Here is a 16,528-nt window from a genome sequence, read left to right as displayed (position 1 = left end):
TATTCCAGGATACAAAGACACTGCTATGTCATTATTAACAAAATATATTTAATATTTGGTTTCAATTTTCCTACTATTTTCCCTTGCTTTCTTGTAGTGAGCCTGTTTGATTATTGGTTTGATTACTGGTCAATAATTATTAATTATTGATTACAGCTGTTTCCAGACAGCTGTAATCTCCCCACTCTGGCAACCTCCCTGGTTTTGAATCTGTGGTGCAATTTACAGGTTTGCTATTCATACCTGTAATATATTGCCTGTCTCTGTAGATGAGAACAATTTCATCTTATCCCCCATAAAGGCTGTGGGAACTCAAATAAAGAGGACAGTACAAATAATCTTTATCCATTATGATTTATTCTCTACAATACTTCATTAGAGGATAGAGTTCAATTATTTACACTCAGAAATTATTATATAGGTAAGGAGGCAACCAAGTGTAATATAAAGAATTGGTCTGACGTCTCTGCACTGTAGGTCAAAAGAGGTCTCCTGCTTTAAGGAAATAAATTAACCAAAAAAACCCCCAACAAAACAACATGTAGTTTCTGAATACAAACAGAAAACAGCACTAATAGTCAGTGAAGACTGCAGAGGTTTGTTAATGTACTATGAAAACAAATTATTCTGTGCAAAGGTTAAAATGAACTCTTAGATTTCCTTATAGATTTTTTTTTTGTTCTGATAAATTGTAGATATGTGATATTTTGACCATATAACATTCCCAAACCGAAATGGCTTCAGTTGAGGTTGACTGTTAAACAACATGAAAAAAAAATTAAGAACCTCACAGTGGAAACATTTCAACACTGACAGACTCCAGTGATCAAAGACATTCTCCTGTAGTTACCATAAAACAAAGACATTTCATCATTGCAGTGAGATTATTTATCAGTTGTGGTTGTCATGAGAATAAGCCCTTCTAGACCAAAAGGCACTTGCTTCTAAGGATGAGTTAATCCAGATCAAACCAGGTAACAGTTGCTTTGAGGAGTAGTTCTAACCAGCTGTCCCAGCCAAGCAAACACAGAGAAAATCTCACATCAATTGGCCACTGATTTTGGTTGTCTCCATCTTGAGGAAATTCAAACTGCAGTTTGTGCCCACTTCACCTCTTTCATCCTTATGCATAGCTGCCATGTAATGATCTAGAAACGGGATTATTTCCTGAGACCACCTGTCCTTGTCATACATTTCTCTGAGCTGACTTAGCTACTGACACAGTTCTCAACTGATTTTATAGCTGGACCCTTATGGGACTAAAGCTGAGAGGGCCTGTTCCTTAGGCAGCAGACCAGTGTTTCTGATCTGCCAGCTTCTCTTCTCACTGCAACAAGACAAGAACACAGTACATATTTAGAGGCATTTATGTTTTGTTTGTGTTTTTTTAAACAGACTGAGTGGGGAAATAGAAGTGGGAGAGGACAAGACTTCCCCAGTCCCAAACCACCTGTCCCACTTCAGGCTTAAACCAACCAAGTTACTCAATCCTAAAATTCTGTTCTTTAAAAAAATGACAACTAACCCTCCCCACCCCACCCTTTAGTCATCCCCTAGTCAAAGAAACTGAAATCAGGAAAACACTATACACTGTTGAAGACACAGAACAGGGCAAACACCTGAAAAAGAAACAGTATAGTTGAAAAGCCTGGCACTGTATGCCTGCATGACCAGTCTCACCGAGCGTGCTCAGGGGTGAAGTTTTAGCACCATTTTTTTGCCTTTTTTTTTAAACCTTTTAGAAATTAAATTCTAACATAGAACACTTGAACAGTAATGAGTGTAGCCCTATGTATCATACTGTTTGACAGCTGAAAGGTGAGTGGTATGCCTGGAGCTGACCCCACCCTCCCCCATCACTACACGGCACCTGGGGGAGCAACTACAAACTGGAGTGGTTTGTAACGAGACTCATTTATTCTCAGCAGCAGGAAGTCATGAAACAATCTTTTCATCTTCAATTCTTTCCAACAACATCACAAGGGAAAAGTGGCAATTTGTAGGAATGACCCAATACAGAAGGAGAGCTGGGTCAATATTGCACCGTTATCCAGAGGAATCCCCCTCACATCTCTCTCCTCCATACACCAACATGAAGCAAAAAGGCACAAGTTGTGCCTTGCTTCCTTAGGACCAGGAGCAGCACGCTGCAGTTCTCAGCTTCCTACCAGCCCTATTCCCTGCCACACCACAGCATAATTTCAGGCTTCAAACACCAGCCAATTACAACACACGAGCAGGCTCAGAAGATGTGTGCAACCAAACAGCCATGACTCTGTTATGCACTCGTGTTCTCTTCCCCAATCATTACTGACCCTCCAGAAGCTTGGAAAACCAACCAACCTACCAACCAACCCCACCCCAAACTGCATGCTGAAATCCAGTTATCTCACTGAAAGAGTGCCATAATTTAGAGTTTATGACATCCCTCAATGATGCTGCAGAATAACAACTGATAACTTCCTTTCAGAAAAGAGTATATTCCTTGTGATCATCAACCACCATGGGAGAAGAAATACAGAATGCACACGAGTTTCATGCCATTTGGGTAATACAGATTTCCCCACTCACTGCCTGCATGTGGCAATGACTAAGCTGAGTAAGATAAATCTTACCAGCAAAACAGAACAGCACCATTCCATAGGCCTGGAATAAACTGGAACACCCACAGCCCCTAAGATCAGCAATCATACTGGCCAAAGTGGCTGCTCTATCAAAAGGAAGGTCCCCAAGACTGTTAGCTTAAATTAAAACAAATTTCAGTCACTGGTCTCACGTGTACAACTACAGCAAATGCTCTGCAAAACCCTCCCCAGCCTAATCCTATCTCTTACAAATATTTGGAAACAAAATTTGGTCAAAACAAAGACTGTCCAGGGACACTCGAGGATCCTTTCCTCTGCGTACACAGCATGTGCCATGTCGCTCTTACAGGCAAAACACCATTGTATTTCATAGCAGGCTTCATCACCAAGAATCCAACCTACTAAGGATCTGAGCCTTAAAGCCTTCAAGGGTTTATTTAAATAATGGATTAATTTTTCACATATTTTCTGTCCATGAGGATGGGGTGCTATCCAGGTGTTCAACCCTCCCCAATATCATGATGTCCGCCTGTGATGCGTGGGGACTGCAATCAGCTCTCAGTACATAACAGATACCAGAGGTTAAAAAAAAATTAAAAAGAACCTAAAAAATGTTTTGTTGGACTCCGTTGCCCAGGCTGCCAGGGGAATGCTCCTACTTGATCTGGGGGGCTTCCATAACAAAGAGCTCCAGTTTCCAGAGCGTCAGTAACACCCAGGAACAGATCAGTCCGAAGCAGCACTTTCACTCCTAAAGGTCTTCTGCACCTGACGACAGTTCGTAGGCATGGAGCCCCAATCCAACTGAACCCCCGCTGGGAGGGAAGGCTGAGATAAGGCTTGGGCCCCTGAAGTCCTGTGACGCTCTCACCCTCCCCCCAGGTCAGTGGGAAGGCAGACTTGGCAACGGAAGCTAGCATCATAAAATGGTGCAGTAATAGAAGTAACTGGACCAGGAAGAGGAGGCGTCTGCCCCGATGATGTCATAGCCGTTGGCAGCAACTGGGGAGTGGGACTGGTCATGCAGCCGTGTGTCAGGAGTAATGATTGTAGAGGGGGGGGGCATGAAGGGTGCCATTCTGGAAACAATGCTGGCGGGAGGCCATGTACTCTGCATAACTGATTGTCACCTTCTCACTGCGGTACCTGCGGGAACAGGCAGAAACACAACGTCAGCCCGAGCAGCGTGGAGCATCGCATCTGCGCTCCCCCGACGAGGGCAGGAATGGTGAATCTGACTCCATCTTCTCAGAAGGCTCATTTATTATTTTATAGTACTATATTATATTAAAGAATGCTATACTAAACTATACTAAAGAATACAGAAAGGATACAGACAGAATGCTAAAAAGATAATAATGAAAACTCGTGACTCTTTCCAGAGTCTCGACACAGCTACTGAACTAATATTTGGCTCATCTGTCTTCAGAAGGTTTGTATTCAAATCATATTCCCACTGCTGGATATCAATCCCACTATAGGTTAGTTTGTTAAGTCAAATAATGAGGCGGGCAACATAAAAGACAGATGTTATTGTCAGCCTGCAAATACACAAAACCGGTTAAAATGCCTAAAAGCTTGGCACTGAGTCAAAACAACTCACACCAGAATCCAATGGAACAATCACCTGTGGGTAAACAATCTCCAAACACATTCCAAAGGAGCAAAACAGAGGAGAAGCAAATGAGATAAGAATTGTTTTCCTTTCTCTCTGAGGCTTCTCAGCTTCCCAGGAGAAAAATCCTGGGCAAAGGGATTTTTCAGAAAATGTGAAAATGCAGGGACTCGACATAAAACATTCACCCAGCTCACAGCCAGTGATGACCAAGAGGAACCCACTGGTATGAATAACGTATGTGAGCTTGAATTACCTCCAGGGTCCTGAAAGATGAGTCCTAATCAAGGTGATGATAATTAAAGGGATGCCTGAAGTAGCACACAGGAAATAAATGATTGGTTTGTATTCTTTTTTATCTACATATTGCATGAAAAATTGCTGGAAGAAACTACAGTGACTAAATAATCAGTATTTCAGTATTGTTTACTTTTGTGGTTATCTCCACATTTGAAAAGGTAGTGAAAGAAATGGAGAGGTGGGTAAAGAGAGGTTTATTACAGCACATAAACGACTTGGTCCACGCTGCACAATCAGAATTCAGAAAATGTGAAGTTCCTTTGGAGAGATTGGAGTTTTCCAAGTTCTTCTAAAGGACATTAAACAACAGCCAGCTACAAAGTGGTTGTGAGTTGCACTAAGATCACATGATTCTCATGTGAGATTTTAATGAAAACCTTCATCCTGTCACCTCCTGTTAAAGAAAACCCTGCACACTCACCTCATTTCTCTAGAGGTAAAGAATGACCTGATAATTTAGTGTTTCTATAGAAAACCAGAAAGTCCCAATTTTTACTAACATAAAGGGGGCAGAAGCCAGTAGGACAGCTGGAGGTATAGAAAAGCAAGCAAATTCTGAAAACCAGCCAAATTTGAGTGTGGTTTGGTTTCAAGACAGGTGTCACCTCCTAATAGCTACAGCATTCACAGATGAGCACACTGAGAAAAGGAAGTTCATTGAAAAGATGCCAAAAAAAATCAACCTTTTAAACTCTCAAAGGCTCTGCTTCTGATCTTTCACATATATGGTAATATTAAAACCAGTGACACTTAGAAAAATGCCAACTTTGATCCTGCATGGGCCAAATCATTGTGCTTAATTCCATGTGCATTACATGCCTAACACGTGGCATTTGTGATTTGGTCTTTCACACTACATCTCCTCTGAAAGAGGTATAAAGACTTACATCAAGCACAAATATTTAGAATCACCCAGAAAACACTATAAAGTAAAATTAAAAGACAACAAATATATTTGCTTACCTGGTAAGTTTAATTGTTTTCCTAAAATCATTGGTAATGGGAGCCTTAAAGCCACCTTTCCTGAGTAAGGAGTCTATGGTCTGGATCTGATCCCAGTCTATTGAAAAATAGAAGCAAGGCAAATTTTTCAATATAAAAAATATTTCAAAACCACAAGAGATGCATTAAAAGAACTCTAGAAAAACAAACAACTAAACAGGAAACTCTGAGCTTTAGAAATCCTAGTGTTGAACTGGACATACATGGCCTGATGCATGCACACCATCTGTACATGCCTACCCCTTTAAACTCATACAGGAGCTGGTCTATGAAAGAGCAATTCCATTTTCCATTCCATGTCTTCTTATAAAGGTCTGTGCCTTGTTACTGTTGCAGGGACCCCAAATTTTTTCATCAAGTGCCACTTAGCTCCCTTGAAAAGAAGATAATACTAATTTCTTTACAGAGACAAATTGGGATTGATGCTCTAGTGATAGCACAGTGCACTGCTAGGTGAGAGATCAGAGTTAAAGTTCCTACCTTAGTCTTTTGCCCCAGAGCCAGGAGGATGCGACCACTCCACTCTGCTAGGTGGAGGAAAGGAGGAGGCAATATTTTGAGCAGTTACCATGGTGACCACTACTCTATTTGAGTGGGAAGTGTGCTCCAGAGGGGCTGTGTTTCTAGCCCTCCTCTGGAGGATGCTACTTTAGCAAGAATGAGGAGGAAAGTGACTCTCCTGTTGGTGCTGTGCAGCGTGCAGTTATCCTAGTTGGTGGGAGAAACATAGAAGAGGAAAAATGCAATGCTGAATGAAGCTGGAAGATCCATACTTTGAGATCCTCTGTTTCTTCAGCCCTAAAACATTCTGGCACTAAAATACAGCTGTGCAAAGATATGGGATGAGACACAGGCCAGTTGAAAACCCAGCAGCAATTCTATCAGGTGTCAGTTGTCCAGATTAAGCCTGGTGGTTCCATGGCACCACTGTGAGGACAGCATTGTATTCCAAGCCCCAAATTGACAGATTGTTATCCAATTCTGTGACACAATGTGTTGACATGTTTGGCTGCCATCTCAAACCCACCTTGTTCCTTAGCAACCTCAGGTAAATACGTTGCTGTGCGTTTGACACCTTTCTCATTGATGAACTCTATTCTGATCCCATGGATTCCAACCTATAGATGGAAATGAACAGCCAGATAAGAGGTGTTTGCTAGCACTGAGCCCATGACTCAGTTGTCATTCCCACAACACTGTGCATCTCTCTCTCTGCACAGCTTGGCTTTTGCCTGGGTAAGGTCATTCTCTTCCCCACTCTCTGCTCTTGCCTGGCAGGTCTCACAAGCAGCTCTCAGCCATCTTTCCCAGACAAGCCTCACCAGTGGCCCTTCCAGTTCTCCTGAGCTAAGTCTTGTCAGCTTTCCATCTCTTGTGTCAGGCAAGAGAGATAAAATCTCTGCATGCAAGAATGATGCCTAAAATTACCTGACTATGAAGTCCATATATATATTCTTCTTGAATGAAATACACTTCAATGTACAAGGTCCTAAAAACCATTCATACCTTTGGTCTTAACTACTTTTTATTTCCAGTTCCTATCCACACCATCAAAATACCTCCCAGGTTTTTATACAAGTGTTTATACCCATTTCCTATTGGGCCAAGTCCATGAACCATTTTCATGTTTCTCTTATTCCCATTCAGATCCCCCCCAACCAAAAGCATATTGCTGGGCCATCCTCTTCCTTGCTTCCTTCCTTCTAGCTTTTCATCCCCATTTCTTCTATGCCCATACACCCCTGTAAGGAAGGAGATACATCACCATGTACTAACCCGAACCCGAATGGAACGAGAGAGTGATGCAGAGTTCCAAATGCACCTGTTCTCACCTCCCAGTCCAGGTAGTCACTGGCATCCTCAAAGTTAGTGAGGAGGGAGACAGAGCAGAAGAGTTTGGGCAGCTCCTCGCGGGTCAGGGGGGGAAATCGGCTGTCCTTAAGTGCACTAAAGGGAACAGAAGATACATCACCCAATACAAGCACCAAAATAAAGTGTCAGATGCTCAATTATTCCCCTTTTGATTATGCCTGCATGAAACATGCTTCTCTGCTACTGCAGAGAAAGTGATTTGCATTTCTCCCTGATCTAATGAACTGTAATACCAGTGGCAAGCTTCCTGATGCCATCCAGTGCCTACTGCAGGCTGAGAGAAATTATGTGCTACAGATGTCAAAACTGTAGGTATGCAAGATAGATTTGACAGTAGCCTTAAAATGCCAACTGCAACTCACCTTTTGCAAAGATGTTCCACTACATCCTGATACATCCCTTCACTGTAACTCTCATACACTCAGGTATAGTTCATTACGAAGCATATTACATTGAACTGTGTTGATCCAACATCAACCTAACCTTGAATCCTTACAGATCTTCAGTGAATGAACTAGTTTCATATTAATTTCATAATTATTTCATTTTTGACAGTTACCTGGTTAATGTGTATTCCCTGAGTCCTGAGTGAAGATTCATGGCTGAAAAGGTCCCGATGCAGCCACGAAGCCGCTTGTCTCGCCCCGTCTTCCACGTCACAAAGAGTGGACTGAAAAGGCAAAACAAGAAAGAAACCCTCCAGCCTCTACAGATATTTGGTTGCTAAGGGGAGACAACCAAGGTATGAAGAGCCCCATGCCTTTGCTTTCTCTCCCTGCAGTAAACCCCAGCAGGCAGGTTTGCTCACCTGCTATCTAGCAAGAACTACACTTCATGCCCACCCCCCCACATGCAAGCCCCAGCACTTCCCTCCACCTTGCCAGCACACTCCATTCTGCTCAGCAGGACTCTGAAGTCCTCCATGGACACCTTCCTGGCCAGACTCTGCTGTCTTCTAATGACTGAAATGGTTATTTGATCTGATTACCTGTCAGTATTGGCCTCACATTGTAGCACCCACTAGTTTCCAGCATAGGTCATATAGAAATTAATATAGATGATGCAAGTTAGTTCTTTAGACTACCACTTCTATAAATCAGATTTGCAATAAAAGCTTTTCTTTTTTGCTTTTTAAGGAATGAAAAGAAATCCAAATTATTTTTTCTCCCTGTTATTTCCATGAGGATCTGACTTCTGGGTCCATCCCTAAGGCTCAAGCAGTTTATGTCCACATCTTTTGCTTACCTTACATTTGATTTGTATTTACACACATTTTCTCCTTTTGAACACATATCTAAACCACTATTGTTCCTACTCAAACATCACCTGGATTTCCACTTTCCTGTCCACCATGACAAATTTACAGGCACAACAGTAGATTCTCAAACTCAGCAGGCTCATTTCAAGCTGTTAAACTACACCTCCTGATTTGGCCTTAAAGAACAACAACATCAGAATAATAGAGCTCTACAAAGAGATAAACAGGTAAAGATGACTGAACATTAAATACAGAAAAATTAACTTCTACAGGAGTGAAATTGCAAAGAGCTGTAGAGAGGAGCACTAAAAGGACAGTGGTGGTTGCAGCTCTACAAGAATGTCCAAACATCTGCAAAATTCTGTAAGACAACTGATAATGCTGACCTAATTATAAAAACAGGATGAGTGATTCTGTGCCTTGTTCAGAGAACTGAATGCAAGACATCAGTCTGTGGATTTCCACTGAACTTTAATATGATAGCATATGATTTTCTGAGATTAAAAAAACATTGACAGGAGTTTTGAACCATCAAGCCTGATTTGACAACATGGCTCAGACACTTACTTTCCTCAAACTCTTGAAGCTCTTGTAAGCAATGCACCTCTGCAGCAAACCTTACAAAAATACTAAGATGTTCTGTTCAGACAACAAATCCAGCATGGAGTGTGGATGATTTCTCAAACACAGCAACAAAACTTCTTAAGTCTAAGTAGTGAGAACATCATTTAAACTGTAGCAATAAATCAATGCCCAGCGAGGTTCCTCAGAGCAACAATGGAATTAAATCCATCACAGCATAAATTCATCATTCAGGATCTAGACACCAGCTGTGACCAACAGCAAAAGTACTGCCCAAAAGAGCAATTAGCCCTTGAGTGATAATTGTGGAGGACTTTGCCCACAGAGGAAGTGGAAACATCCTTCCACACCCAACAACAACCTCCTGGCTGGCTTAACCAAGACAGGGGATTTGCTTACAGGATATAATTTTCCTACATTTTCATCTATCTATTTTATGTTGAAAGAGCAAACAGAAAAAGAGTGTAAGAAAATACGTTGGAAAACTTAAAAAAAAAAGAAGACACTAAACCTAGACAGGAGATCTCTGAGAAACACAATTGTCACAAGTTCAGTGGAAATTTACCCTAATCTAATAAAAATTTTGCAAGTACTGTTCAGTCCATGTTACACTCACCCCAAAGAGAAAAGGCAAGGGAGAACATAAAAACCATCACACAGAGAATACAAATCTAAGTAAATTCCCCTTCAATTCAAATTGCAGGTTCACATTTTCAATTTATCTCTTTCCCCTTCCAAAGGGAAAAAAAATCCCAGAACCCATCTTTCCACTGAGCTGCAGCACAGCTTTATGCATCTATAATAGAAGAGATATTATCAGAAGGGAGAGGATAATTGCATTCAGAAGGCTGTATATTTTAAAATACCTTAAAGCACATTTAAAACCATTTTTCATTGTGGTCAGAACAACTGAGGCATAAGAAAAAGATATGATTCTGTACACACAGATAAAATTTCACTATTTTCACTGCAGAGAAGATGATGTTTCTGTCTCTGAAGAATAAATGCACTCAGCAAATTGCAGGTGCAGCTGACAATAAGGCCATTGTTCCAGAGCCCCTCCTTGAAAAGTGTTATTTCCCAGATGTACTGAGAAAAGTCACAACAATCTTTTGTCCATGCTCACCCAAGAGCATTTACTGGTACTTTGCAGCCATATCCTCAGCAGATTATGTCAACTGTTCCTTCCCCAGCCACAACATCCCACTTTATATATGTTTGATGAGGGTTTTTAGGCTGAGAGGAACTAAAACTAACAGCAACTAAAAATTAGCTTCATCAGTTGCAACTACAAAGGGAATTTTAAAGTAGAAAAATACAGTCTGCTTGAATCAGGCTTTAGTTTGTGCTAGGGAAAAACCTGTTATAGACAGATCTTATGATGCAAGTATTATTTGTCTTGTATGGCAACTAGAAACTTCCATAGTATAGTTCTAGCACCAGTTTGTAATACCTACTATTAAAAAAAATCAGACTGAAGTACAAAAGTGGAAAAAGTAACCAATCAACTACTTTCATAGGTTCCAAATTGTAATTACTTGCAGTGACATGAATAGTAAAGGGGATATTTCCTTCCTTTGCCAAGTTAATTCAGACATAACTACAAGGCTTGCAATGCCACCATCTCTCCATTCAGCTGTGACCATCACTGCTAACACTGGAATAAGGGAACTTCACTTCAGGTGTCTACCAGCTCCATAATTCCCATGGATATGTCCATGTGCATATCCCCCCAGGCTGGTGACTGAAATTCTTGTGGTTTTCAATCCATAACCCTGTAACTTGCATTTATTACACTGGTCATGCCAAATCCTGACCTTCACACCTGCTTTTAGCTTGACTTTAAAGTTCAGCAGTTTAAAAACCACTGTGCCTCTTTCTATTCAATCAACACTCTTGTCTCTGCCTGTCCAGAGACACTCCTGGTATAAACCTTTGTTTTGTCCAAAGATCTCCTATATTGACATTAATTATGTCACAAAAGGCCACAATGCAAATTATTTCTGTATTTTCACTTTGCTTACTCTTGTATTTGATAACATTTGGTTTAAAGTTCATTACTAGACTATCTCAAGTGGGGCAGTTCTTCTTGTGTGCTGCTCTCCAAGAGAGCAAACCCCATGCTTTTCCCTGGGGCACATCAATTTCCTGGGAGCAGAATAAATGCTGAAACACAAGAAAATCCAGGTAAGCATTTGCTGACAGAGGAAGAGAAGGGAAGGGCTGGTTATGCTTTGTTGGTGTGCTGATCTAAAAGACTTGTAATCATGAGCACTGAAATAACCAGTGAACAATTTTTAACTTTTCAAATCTGGGCATAAAATTCAACCAGCTGCTATTCCCCAGAGGACATCCTTTTTGATACTAGTCAACAGAAAAAGCAACAAAATCCAGCCAGAAATCTCCTCTGACACCGAAAGAATGCAGCTCTATAAAACCATCTCTTACCGGCTTAAGAGAGCAACAGCAAATAACCCTTTGCACCCTGAGTGACAAACAACAGCAGACTGACACCAAATGCTCTAAAGGGAGCCCACCCAGTGTGGGTATCAATACCAGAAATATTTCAGCCTGGGGAGTCCCTGGAACTGTTTGATATCCCAGTGCAGAGCATTTCTGTGTCCATTTGTATTTACAGTATCAAAGAGCTTACTCTGCGGCAGCATTCAGAACATGTATCCAGAATCCAGCTGGAATAATAACTGCAAGGAAGCACAACCTACATCCACCCCGACAGCAGAAAGGTGGGCAGACACCGAGTACACAGAAAGGAAGTCCTTGACCTGTTTAAGCCATTGTTCTTTACATCAATTTAAAATTCATTAGCTTAAATGAAGGATGTCAGCAACTTTTTATTTTATCTATTGTTCTGGAGGAGGCCCCGGAGGAGTGTCAGGAGGTCCATCTGTCACTGATCTTTCCCATATAATTCTTTTAACAAACATTTTAACAACATTAACATTTCCACACCTACACAGTCAACCTTCAGACAAACATTAGTTAAATCTCACCAAAGTGAAATAGCTTCATAAATCCTTCTCCTCACTTCTGCTCATACACATCTCCTTTCCTCCTAACCTTGGTACCGTCCTTGAAAGTTAACTCTCTTGGCAGTGCTGCCCTCATGGATGGACTCAAAGGTTTTTCCAACCTAAATGATTCTAGGATTTCTCCCCACATTGCCCAGCTAGTGTTATCTCCCTAACACATCTTCTATAACTGGTAATTTTTAGATTCCCCTCCCTGCTAAACCCATGCACTTGGACAGCTGAAAACTTCCTTGAGTGTCCTTGCCCAACCCTCACCAGGCCAACATTTGTTTCAGGATGAGCTGGAAACTTGTTCCAACTTCAACTTCCTACTTTATTCCCTTTCTGTTTGCTTTGCAGAAGGAAGTCTTTTCCCCTCTCCAAGTCAGTGTCCCACATTAAAAGGTGGAGCTTCTTCAAATTAATGACATTATTTAACTGTTTTTTTAATACAGTTTTGTAGTGGCACTACTCAGTTAATTTTTCACAGAGGAATCTACTTAGGAGGGGGCAAACTTTACCAGAACATTTCCATGAAGTGGGTTTGCACTCCTCCACAAAGAACACAGTGCCTCATGGAACACACCAGACTGTGAGCTGAAGAAGCACCACACCTCTTCACACTTGGCCTAGCTCTTTCTGTAGAGCTAAGCTCTTTCTGTCTCAAAGGACACTCTTGAAAGCTCACTCACCTCCACCAACAAACAGCCCTTCAATCTTTTGTGCACTTACAGTGCATCCTTTTGATCCCAGCAGACAAAGCAAGGAGCAGAGTCCTCCCCTTTCTCCCTGCACACCACTCTTCCCACTCGCCAAAGGAAACCCTTCACCCTTCCCCAGCCACACCCCAGCTCTGGAAGCTTTGCTCCCCCACAGGGCTGTACTCACTAGGGGTCATTGGTAAATCGAGGAAGCCGTGGCTGAGGGAACCCGTAGAGATGACAGTAGAGGACATCAAAGCAGTAGCAGCACATCTCTGCTGTCACCACCAGGTTCTTGGTGCTGTTGGCAGTTCCATTGGGCCGAGTAAGTGGGCTCAGAGCTCCTGAAGTGGGATTCATTCGAGTAATTGGGGAATTTCCTGGGCCCAAAGTCAAGTCAGATACGTTCTCCCTTCCATTATTCCCATCTGTATGCTGGTGGTTCTGAAGAGGACCTGAACTGGAGCTTGGTGCAGTTGTGGTCTGATTCCCATGACTGTGCGTTCCACTCCCAGACAATTTGGGCTTCTTCACCCCACAACAGCCAGCTGCCAGCTTGGGCTCAAGTGGAGGAACACAGCGTCTTTTTCCCATCCTGCTTCAAAACTCGCTGCCTGGAGCACTGCAGAACCCTGGCATGGAGGGGTGGGGGGTTGGAGAAGAGCATTACACAAAGAGTTACAGGTGAAAAACCAACAGCTGCTTCCGTGCTTCTGCTGCAAACAGAGGAAGAAAACCCTCCAAAGCAGGGGACCAAGCACAGCAGTAAAGGCAGCTCAGCAGAATGGGTGTTCTCACACATAGATTGGGAGAGTATGGGTACAACCTGCATGCAATCACACTTTCCAAGGTATTGAATACTTTAATGGGTGGCTCATCACAAAAAACTGTCACCAGACTTCCCATAAAAAGAACAAAACTGTGGGAAAACAGAAGGAAAAAAGACTTGGGACTACAAATAGACCCTGTCCACTACTTTTCCTGGTCACCCATTCCTCCTCAGTCAATGCCTGCACCGGTGGCAAAAAAGTGCATTTCCCTTACCTGTTCCTGAGAGAGAGTGCCAGCAGCCCAAAATGACACCTTTGGGGCTGGACTCCCAGGGGTGTTGCCCTTGATTTAGCACTGGCAACATCAAAGAAGAGCTAAAAGCACTAAAACCACCATTTTCTAAACTACAGACTATTTTCCAGACCACAGACTGGAATCTGTGTTTACTTTCTGGGACTGGGTGAATGAATACAGCTCCCAAATAAACATGCAGGGGGTACAAGCAAGATGTTCACGACAGGAAGAGCTGAAGCCAGCACAGAAAGTGATAATAGCAGGAAACAGGCATGGTATAAAAACCCCAACAACCCAGAGCAGTGTTCTGCCTGCAAAGATGAGAATATTAGCTCATGCAGCACAAGAAGGGGCGGAACAAACACAGGGAGGAAAGGCTATACAGACAGAGATGAACAAACATGATAGGCAAGGATTACAGGTCAGTGGCAGGAGCTTAAGCACCAGCATCATCGTGAGATCTGAATATACAGGGGAGAGAAAACCAGGCCGTCAAACGGGGCTCAAAGCACGGGCACGTGAGCCACAGGGAACACCACAGGGGACTGAAGCCACACTCAGCTCTCAGCAGCACCAGGGAACTACTGTGACCACCAGAGCAGCCCTCCAACCCTCCCAAGCTGAGAGCACAAACAGTGCTGGGGGTGAGGGATGACACGCACTGAAATTCAGGTTGTGACAACTCCCTCCCTCCTCTGCACATGCAAAGACGGTAAACTTTGTTCGTGAAGTTTCATCGGTCACAGCAGGAGCCACAGGACTCTGAACTGAACCAGAACTGATGGGAAGGGTGTCGAGAGGTGCACCTCGCATGCCCGCAGTGCTTGCTCTGCTTAGGAATCCTCCACCTCGAGGTTTTAGAAAGACCATAAGGAACAATTTACATGGCCGAAAGAAAATGATAATCTTTTCTTTGAGCTCTACTTTTGCAATAATAATAAAATTTAAAAAAACAAAACAAAAAAGGAAGGAAACCAGGCAGAAGAAAAGCATAACTTTGCCAAAGCGACCGTGTAAATTCTTCACTGTCTATTAAAAGTAACCCGGTCTGGCTCTTTGAGGTTCCTGAGCTTTATGAGCCTTCCCCGGTTACCACTGACGGCTCAGCTGCATTGGGGAAGATAAATCGTTATTTATTTATCTGGAAGCACAACACTTGATTCAAGATCGGAGACGTGGCAGGGGCAGGGGGGAGCTTCCCTCTCTTCTCCCCTCCTCTGCAGCAGGGGCCTAACAAAGGCGGCCGCTCGGCTCCAGCCCCGCTTCCCGGGAGCGCCCCGCGGGCGGGCGGCCGGGGGCACACCGGGGCACCGCGGCGGCGGGACGAGCCCCGGGCCGCCGCACACAAACTTTGCGGGCTGTTCGGGGGGGTCCCGCAGCGCCGCCGGGCCCGGCCCGGGGATACCCCGGGGACCCCCCGTGCCCCCGGCCCGACCCCCCCGAGCGGCCCCGGGGCCGCCAGGGGGCGCCGCGGAGCGGGACCCCCCTGCGGCCTCCCCCAGCCCAGGGCGGGCGGGCGCACGGCGGGGCCCCCTCCACCCGCGCCTCCCTCACACCCCCGGGGGGGTCACCCACCTCCTGCACCCGTCCCGGCTTCTCCTCCGCCTCAGCCCCGCCGCCGCCGCTGCTGCCCCGCAGCCTTCTGCCGCCTCATGGGGCCATGGGCCTGGGCGAGGCTCCCCGGAGAAGCGGGCCCGGCGGGCGGGGGAGCGGGCAGGGCCCGCCGCGGCCGGGGCTTCCCGGGGCGGCCGGAGGACCGGAGCGAGGCCGCGGGCAGGTCCGCCGCTATCCCGGCAGCCTCCTCCTCCTCCTCCTCCTCCCGGCCGTGAGGTAATGAGGGACGGACACTCATAGTCCGCCAGCCTCCCGGCGGCGCCAACACAGCCAAGGCCCCAGGGCGGGCGCTCTGCCCCACGCAGAAACCATAGAGACGCGCACTTCCGCGCCCTCCCCGTCACGTGAGCAGCGCACGTGCGGGGACAAACAGTTCCGGGGGCGGGGACGTCACTCGGCAGCAGCGCCGCGCCGCCATTGGCCAGCGAGGGCGATGACGACATTAGGGGAGGAGCGCGAGGCAGGGAGCGTCCATTGCGCGGCTGGAAGCGGGGGAGTCTGTCCACCCCTCGGTGCCCGCAGCGTTGGTGCTGCCCGGCGCGCTGAGGGCGGGCGTCGTGAGGCCAGAGCGGGGCGGCGGCCGGGCCTGAGCCCTGAGGGAGCTCCGGGCCCGGGACGGCTTTAATTAGAGCCCCGTGTAACGGATTTAGGGCAGGAGCCAAGACAGCACAACGGTACCAGCGCAGAGATTACTCTTTTAGTGTTTCCAATCGCCATCGGGGCACCCAGATCCTTCCGCCTCCGCCCTTCTTCACAGCACCATAAAAACCAAAGTAGAGGAGTAATTACTTCGTCAAGGGTTTAGGGACAGCTTGTAGAAATAGAGGCTCTGCATTCCACCCTGAGGGAATTCTCTGGCAGTGCACAGTTTGGAGTCACTCGGTGGGGAGCACAAGGGTTGGGTT

The 16,528-nt window shown here is 44.9% G+C and overlaps 1 protein-coding gene across 1 annotated transcript; it reads right to left on the bottom strand.

Moving 5' to 3' along the window:
- Nucleotides 1-335: 335 nt before the first annotated feature.
- On the bottom strand, nucleotides 336-15,770 carry AMMECR1L (AMMECR1 like). The gene is made up of 7 exons (XM_066556840.1): nucleotides 15,585-15,770; nucleotides 13,132-13,576; nucleotides 7,934-8,044; nucleotides 7,335-7,449; nucleotides 6,530-6,620; nucleotides 5,464-5,560; nucleotides 336-3,731 (listed from the first exon to the last, which is right to left on the bottom strand). Exons 2-7 carry the CDS (start codon nucleotides 13,536-13,538, stop codon nucleotides 3,620-3,622), a joined length of 933 nt encoding a protein of 310 aa, XP_066412937.1. The 5' UTR covers nucleotides 13,539-13,576; nucleotides 15,585-15,770; the 3' UTR covers nucleotides 336-3,619.
- Between the last annotated feature and the right edge of the window lie 758 nt (nucleotides 15,771-16,528).

This window comes from Molothrus aeneus, chromosome 10, assembly GCF_037042795.1.
Source record: "Molothrus aeneus isolate 106 chromosome 10, BPBGC_Maene_1.0, whole genome shotgun sequence".
Taxonomy (NCBI): Eukaryota; Metazoa; Chordata; class Aves; order Passeriformes; family Icteridae; genus Molothrus; species Molothrus aeneus.
This window is presented reverse-complemented; position numbering and strand designations above follow the sequence as displayed.

What these genes read in the sequence shown, in the direction of transcription:
- AMMECR1L (XM_066556840.1), bottom strand. Translation starts at nt 13,538, where the DNA reads ATGGGAAAAAGACGCTGTGTTCCTCCACTTGAGCCCAAGCTGGCAGCT. An exon ending in CGATTTACCAATGACCCCTA is followed by an intron (nt 8,045 to 13,131) that starts GTGAGTACAGCC and finishes TTGCCTTTTCAG; the next exon opens with TCCACTCTTTGTGACGTGGA. An exon ending in AGGGAATACACATTAACCAG is followed by an intron (nt 7,450 to 7,933) that starts GTAACTGTCAAA and finishes TGTTCCCTTTAG; the next exon opens with TGCACTTAAGGACAGCCGAT.